The sequence below is a fragment of the Centruroides vittatus genome, unplaced genomic scaffold, assembly GCF_030686945.1.
Source record: "Centruroides vittatus isolate TY-2023 unplaced genomic scaffold, ASM3068694v2 contig_1074, whole genome shotgun sequence".
In the NCBI taxonomy this organism is placed as follows: domain Eukaryota; kingdom Metazoa; phylum Arthropoda; class Arachnida; order Scorpiones; family Buthidae; genus Centruroides; species Centruroides vittatus.
The window spans coordinates 209,180-217,386 of NW_027120692.1; the positions used below are offsets into that span (position 1 = coordinate 209,180).

Here is an 8,207-nt window from a genome sequence, read left to right on the forward strand (position 1 = left end):
ACTGTAATTGAACATAATCCCTATCAAAAGTTGGGAAAGTTGCAACAGATTTGAACATCAGAATAATTTTGAACAAAATAATCTGCAATATATATTTTGAAGTAAATAATAGTTTTCAGAAGCTGCAAACTATATTAGAATAAATAACTGTAATACACCATAATTTAAGTTTTATGAAATAGTTTCATCATAATTTGACTTACTAAGATTAATAACTTAAAAATATAGCACATTCACAATTTGGAATCCAGATATAAACTAAATTAACAGAAGTTGCTAGGATATAAATACAAACTGATGTATCTTAATTCTAACAGCTTCTACATAAATAAATATATACTATTTATTTATCTATCAAGTTAAGTAATTTAATTTACTAAATAAATAATTGAAGATATTAATTTACAATTGTAAACATCTTTTTGATTTATTTATTTTGATATTTACTATATGCAATTTTTCCAAGATACAGATAGCGATGGCTCACCTCATCATCATCATCACCATCACATATATAACGGTACATGTTCTGCTGGAAATAGCTTAAAACGAGCATCATTACCCAGAAGATTATTGGATTCGGTGCTATATAATATTGGTGCAATGTTGGCCTGTGTGGGAACTGGAATTGATATTCGTATAGGTAACCAGTCTCACACTCGATCAAGGTTTGGTTCTCCATGGGAAGAGGAAGAAGAAGAGCGTAAATGGTGGGGATATTGTGAGCCAGGTATGCACAGGTAGCATGATTTTGCCATTCTATTTGATCCTAGTTAAAACATTTCCCACAATAGTACAGAATTTTAAAAAATTTTAGATGTAATATGTATATAGTTATTGAAAATATATGTTTTAATTGAAATTAATTTCATTAAATTATTTGCAAGAATTGATTGACTTCAGTTATAAAATTTTTGAAAATTGGAATGGATTAATTTTAATCATGAATGTGATTTATTTATGATTGATAAATTATATGAAAAATTGGAAAATTCCAAATAATGTACATAAAAATCATTATTACTTTTTTAAAATTATAATTGAGTGAATATTACATGTTTATCATTTTATGTGTATGTTACATACATACTTCCATACTCTGCAGGTTCCCCATATTTTTCAAGTGCAGAGTATGAATTCTCCTCTCTGTCAGGATTTCCACACAACACATACCATGGACGTTCTCGACATTACAGGCCAACATTGAATCTAGAGACCGGTTCGCCATTAAGATTTACAGATTCTCCCCAGCATGCTCCTAGTATTAGTTCTGGAGGATCTTTTACACCTCTTGCTCAAAGCCCCTGTCGCAAACTCTCTAATACTAGTAGTGAAGGTGAACAAGGTTTTCAAAATTCAGGAACACCTTCAGCACTTCCAGCTTGTGACAGGTCATCATATTTGAGACAGGAAAGTTATCCAGCTCCTCCTCCAAAATCACGTTTCTCAGATTATGCACTGCCACCAGAGGTGCCTTACCGGTATTATCAAGGAAGTGGAATTGAGGCACCATACTGTATTGAAAGATTTTATCCAGACCTCACTAGGCCTGATGTATTTCATGTAGAAAGAATCTATCCTGAATATTCACCTCATCCAAATGGATATCTTGCTTACGATAATCCCAATTCTGTAATTTCAGTTTCTTCCTCAGCACAAATTGTTCAACCTCGAACTCCTCAGAGGATAGTATACACACACAGGCGCACTCCTTCAAATGTTTCTAATGCATCTAGTGCTTCTTCTAATGTAAATCCTTCATTTCATATGGATGACCATGATTCAGAAAATCAACAAACAACTCTTCCTTCTCATGCAATATCTTATCATCATACTGTAGCATCTCCAGTACCATCTCCTTCATCATCACTTACAGGAACACCTCGAAGACATAGTGTTCGTGAGCCATCTCCTGATCAACCTCATGTAGTTGATGCCACCAGTCGTTACCGTCCCCAAGCATCTAAATTGAAACAAACAATAGGTAGGACATCGCCAAAAGAGTGGGCAGCTTCATCCACTTCAAGTATATCAGTAAATTCAAATAATACATATACTTCTCCAACAACAACTAATGAAACTTCATCTGTATCTCGGGTACGTTTCAGCATCACAGAAGATCAAGAAGATATCAAAAGTACTGCAAATAAAGCAATAGGGACTAATGAACATGAAATTACACTTTTAGATATGCCATTAGATGGAGAATTGAAAGATGAAACTATTCCACTAACTGCAGTGACACGGTCTATAAAATCTGACCAACCATCTGTTATTGAACTTGAAAAAGAATTTCTATCATAGTGACCACAAGACTAGGCTCTTCAACTTAAATTTATTAAAATAAATCCAATTTGTTGGCAAATCACTATTATTATTTGACTAATGCAAACGTACAGTCGGATTATGCTCATCAGAATTACATTCCTTCACAGTTAATTCATAAAAGGGAACAAAAATTACCTACATTCCTTATTTTAAGGAATAATGCATTATTTCTTCCCTTGTGGTAACTAATACTTAAAAATTTATGAAGGCTGTATTGTTTTTAGTTTTGAGTGATTTTGCTAGCAAATATTAATTATACAATTTAACATTCCATAACATTCCTGTTGGAATGATTACCAACTTTCTTTTTCTTCCCAAAGAGCTTTCCAAAAAGTTCATGTGATTTGAGTGAGATATTCAATGGAAAAAATTAACATTTAAAATATTAAGAACATGAATATCTGAAAATTTCAAACTAGCAGCATTGAGATTGATAATGGCAGAGAATGAATTAGATTCTGTGATGGTCTCTCTATACTTTTTAGCTTATAGTAAAAAAATCAAAAATTGTAACTCAAAATGATATAAATCATGAATTGTATAAAATTTGAAAATAAGATTAGATTGCATGATTGCTACTCTGAACCTATTATATATATTCAGAGTATCTTGAAAGTTTAGGACAAACTTACACTATAGATTTGAAGATCAAATAAATATATTTTATTAAAACATTTCTCATCTCTCATATAAATACATAGGGCTGAAGCACTTTGATTAAAGACTTATTAATATCATAAAATGTGTACATTAATAAAATTTTAAATTTATTTTTCATGTCACTTTTCAAATTAGTTATATTTGTAATATATGCTCATATTTGTAATATGATTCATATATGCTTTTTGTCAGCAAAAATCTTGTTTGAATACCTAGTTATTCACACAATATATCAAAATTTTGTTTGTTAAAAACCTGATGGCAATCAAACAGTTGTTAAGTACAACATTGTGTGCATTTTTTGCTTTATATATTAAAATAGTATATAAATATAGTATCATATTATTAATTATCAAGATATTTTGAGCCCTATAAGATTTTGTTATCCATTTGATTTTCTGAATCCATTGTGTAAGTTTGTTCTTTTTGAGACACTCGATATATAATAACTGGAATATGCCAACAACATAAAATTTTGTAATCTGCATTTTTTTCAAATTTTATGATTAAAAAATAATGATACTCTTTTTATATTTTGTTCTTTGATGTTAATATACAAAAGAAAAATGTGAATCTCTGCAGCTTAATACAAAATGATGATGCTATGCATAACAGAATCATGGATAATTTTCTTCAGTAGTACTGAAATTTATTTCAATTGATCAGCTTTATTGTGTCTAAAGTTAATTTCATATCTTTGTTTTCTAGTTACTGTGATTTTGACTTATGTCAGTAAATTTTGACAGCCAGCAGGGTTTATGTGTTTTGTCCTATTTATGTACTACATTCTAAACTTTGTAGTAAAATAATAATAATAATACAGTTGTAATTGATGGAACTGTTTGTCACAGATATGTCCAAGCTTGTACATAAATCTGATATATTTACCTGAAATAAATATTTGCAAATTCACAAACTGATCATAATGTTATGAGATTTACATTAATTAATATAAATATAAATTATAATAAAATTATTCAAATTGAGACTTTATTATTTAAATAAAGTTATCAGTTTTACAACTTGAAAAAGAAATTTGTTTTTTACAATAATAAACTTTTAATGAATATTTCATTTGTATATAAAACACACAAATACTCTTGTCATAGTTTTATCAAGAGAAATATTAATGTAAAATGCAATCAAAATATTAACTAAGTATGTTTGATGATTTGGTTTCATAAAAAAAATCTTAAAATGCATTATAAAATGTTGAATAAAGACATTTTTCAATATTAATATTCTTACATTAATCTCAAAAAATCAATCCAAATTATTAAATAAATTTAGAATGATACAATTACACTCCTGGCCAAAAGCATGAAATAAGTAATATTTTATGTTATGAATAAAATGATCAAGTACTTAACTGTACTTGATTATAAAAATTACAGTATGAACAATGTTTCTTATTATAAACACAGTTGATAACTGTACTTCATTATAAGACTTTTTACTCTATTCAGTCTCAAAAGAAAACTTGGACCCAAATTAAATGTTAACACTGAGTTTTAATTGCAGTTTCTCAGCTACAATTTCTTGAACTATTAAACAATATTATTATTCAGTAGTATAGTATAATGTTATATCAAGCAAAGTATTATTTTTATGGCCGTTTGTTTCTCTAACTTTTCGTATTCCTCCTCTTTAGTCTTCATTGTCACAGTATATCTCCAATGCATGGTCTTCAGAGAAGAGATAACTGTTTGGTCCATGTATTATATAAGACTATAACTAGTCTCCATTTATTCTGTTTTGTTTATTAGTGACTTCCTACTGATCCTTTGACCAATGATTCTCCAGATATTTTTGATGGTGTTAATAATTTGGAGTGTTTCCAGGTTAAAATCAAGTTCAGAAAATGTGTTTCTGATCTATAAAATAGAAATTTCTGTTACTAAGCAATTTCAGAAAGAGAGATTTTCACTACTAAAACATTACAATACTAACATTTCTTAAAATATAGCAGGGTCAAATCTTGTTGAAAATGCTAAGGCATGTCTTTAGAATGGTCTCTGCAGGACATAACTTTCTTCTGGGAGATTTGCTCAGGCTGATTGGCATTTGTATTGCTAGTAACAAAAGACATTTGTCCATAACCACTCCTGAAAGTGTTTCTTTATATCATGACTGAATTTCTGTGCTTTGCAATGGGTACACTATCGAGGCTGATGTATTTACCTGCTTTACATTGTATCAGATATTGCTCATCATTGACTTCATTATGCAATGTATTATTTCTGTGTACTGTTTTTTCCTACTACAAAAATAAGAAGTAAATGAACCTCATTATTTTCCAAAGAATAGGATTTAAAATTTACCTTTTGAATAAAAATATACCTTTCTTATAGCTGAAAAGAATTTTCAAAATTATTTTGCCTATTTTATATTAAAGTTTTACTTATGAATTTATAAATATTTACACTAAAACATTTACAAATGAGTTGTCAATTGTTTTTATGCTTTGCAATAGAAAGAGAGCATTATATTTTTGCTGTTTTTAAGAGGTTATTGCAATTGAAATGTTAAATTTGCCATTGAGTCTGTACTTTTGGCCAGGAGTGTATATAGTATATGGAATATATTGTTTAAATTTGTCCATTATTAAAAATGAATATTTAAATGTTTTTTGTTTTAGTTCAAATTTTTATTATTATACAACCCCAACAAAAAATTCTTGGACAGAGCCATTTCTGGCAAAAAACACCTTGGACAGTACATTAAATGATCTGTTTGTAAATATGTAATTATGCTGACATGTGATATTTGCATTTTTTTTCCTGTATTATTATTACTGAGGTGTATTTTTTTAATGAAACTGGCATCTGTTAAGGCTGTAATCATTGTTAAAAGTGAAGCAATTCTCATCTTCCATAGAGAGGGCAAATAATTAACAGAAATTTTCAAAATAATTAAAAATTGGCAAATCCACAGAATGGATCAAGAAACTGATATAATTTATCCAAAAAATCAACTGGAAGGCCAGCAACTATAACAAAGACTGATTACAAGTACCTTTGTGAAATAATTAAAAAACATTGTTCCTTAATTCATCAAGTGATGCACCTCAAAGTTACAAAAGAAACTTGTATTTATCTGCACAAACTTCGATACTACTTCTATCAGGTAAGAAAATATTATTATTTTTACTTAACAATTGTGATATGCGATCTATTTACATAGAGAAAGGCAAAACAAAAAAAACCACTTCTCATAAAAGCGCACAAAAACCCAATTGAAGTGAGCCAAAGAGCATCAATGCTGGACAAACAAAAGTGGAAGCAGGTTGTTTTTAGTGTCGAGGCAATGTTTGACTGTTATTGGAAACAATAGAAAAAATCATCAGAAAATGAGAAGCATTTTATTCTGTCTACTGCACATTATAAAATTCCCAGCAAGCATTATGATGCTGGATTGCTTGTCAGCCCAAGGTGTGGGAAATTTGCATTTCATTGATTCACAGCAAAATACCCACAAATCCTTGAGGAAAACTTGCTACCATCATTAGAAAAATTACAATATAATAAACATTTTATTTTCTAGTAGGATGGTGCAAGTTGCCATACTGCTACAGTAAAACTACCAAGGCTTAGCTGGCAAAACATAATATTAACACATTAAAATGGCCATCAAGCAGTCCTGACTTTTCTCATATTTTCTTTATAGAAAATGCACATATATGCTTTACAGGACATATTTTCTTTATAGAAAATATGTGCTGTAGAATTAAAAAAGTATTGAGAAAAGTTCTCAAGGAAGCATGGATAGTTAAGGAAAAAAGTCAAGCAATTTTTGGATAAAATCACTCCAAATGAGTGCCAGGTTCTTATTGATACAATAAATGATCGTACAAAGACTGTTACACAAATCAAAAGTGAAATAATTAAATATTAATGTACTGTTCGAGGTATTTTTGTCAGAAACGGTTCTGCCCGAGCTTTTTTCGTTGCACATGCTTATTTCAACTGCTCAAGACTTTTTTATGTATTGTCAACATGAACATTTTTTAATATAAAAATCTTCAGTTATAATCAAAGTTTTCTAATATAAAATAATTATAAGTGTGAAAAACATTTCTGTTTGATATTATTGAAGAATAAGCTAGAGATTGATTAAAATGAGTTGTTTTTTTGTTGGGGTTGTATAATCATATTTCATATATACCATATTTAACACAAAAAGTAGTTTCATTATTAATATCTAAACAAATATTGATTTGCTATTATTAAAGATAATATGTATTTTCCTAAAAAGTTATAAAAAAACCACTTAATGTCATTAATAGAACTTCATAACTAGCAGCTGAAGAAATAAGGAAATTGTTTTCCTTAGTGTGACTAAAGAAAACAATTTTCCAATATTAACATAAAATTGTTACATGACTATCATAACTGTCTAAAAAGTTGTTATAATAAAATCACTAAATCAACAAAAACTATTATTATTAGAATTACCTTTTTTAAATTACATATTTTAGCTTTCTTTATATACCATAATAAATTTTTAATAATAGCATAAAAATTTTCATTAGTTTTTAAAAGAAAATTGTGGAATGAATTTTTCTTTTTAATTTTAAAAAATTACTCCAAATAGTTTCCTTTACTTAGAATGAAGAAGCAACAATATTTATACTTCATTAGAGACATTTTAGAAATTATAAACTTAAAATTTTCCTGTCTAAAAGTAATAACTACTATTTAATATAGCACTAGAGTTTTGAAGAATAAGGAATAACATGCATGCAAAAAAAGAAAGGATTGGAACTGTGTTTTTCTTGTAAAGTTCCCCAAAATGCAGTTATCATTTAAATTTAAATTTATTAGTATCTTTATGTTATCACAGTAAATAATTGAATTATTCTTATGAGGCATGTTTAGTTATATATTTTTGAATATTAGAACAATGTTGAAGAACATATTAACATTTCATCATGAATTTGATAGCATTACCTCGACACAATTCATTAGTAACATTTCCATTTTTATTCCTGTAAGAAAATAAATAGTCACCTCACACTACCAGTTTAACAGTGATGTCACCATGCGAGTTGTGATTAAAAGTACAATTCTAATATAAGATTTTACAGAAAGTTTATACAGCATATTTATTGATTCTACATTTCTTATTAATTTCGTTATAAAATTCTTATTTCTTTGAGATATTTAAATATTTTGATGTATATATTATACATCAAAATAAGAATATATATTGCATTACAC

General features: G+C 28.3%; 1 protein-coding gene across 2 annotated transcripts in view; it reads left to right on the forward strand.

Moving 5' to 3' along the window:
• Nucleotides 1–3,908, forward strand: part of LOC136973241 (mitogen-activated protein kinase kinase kinase 11-like) — a 78,245-nt gene extending 74,337 nt beyond the window's left edge. Inside the window, exons 9-10 of one of the 2 annotated variants that reach the window (XM_067267951.1) lie at nucleotides 467–730; nucleotides 1,106–3,908. In XM_067267951.1, the coding sequence (XP_067124052.1) occupies nucleotides 467–730; nucleotides 1,106–2,304 (1,463 nt within the window). In that variant the 3' untranslated portion in view covers nucleotides 2,305–3,908. The remainder of the gene's footprint in view (nucleotides 1–466; nucleotides 731–1,105) is intronic. The other variant, XM_067267960.1, reaches the window with a different exon arrangement.
• Nucleotides 3,909–8,207: the final 4,299 nt, after the last annotated feature.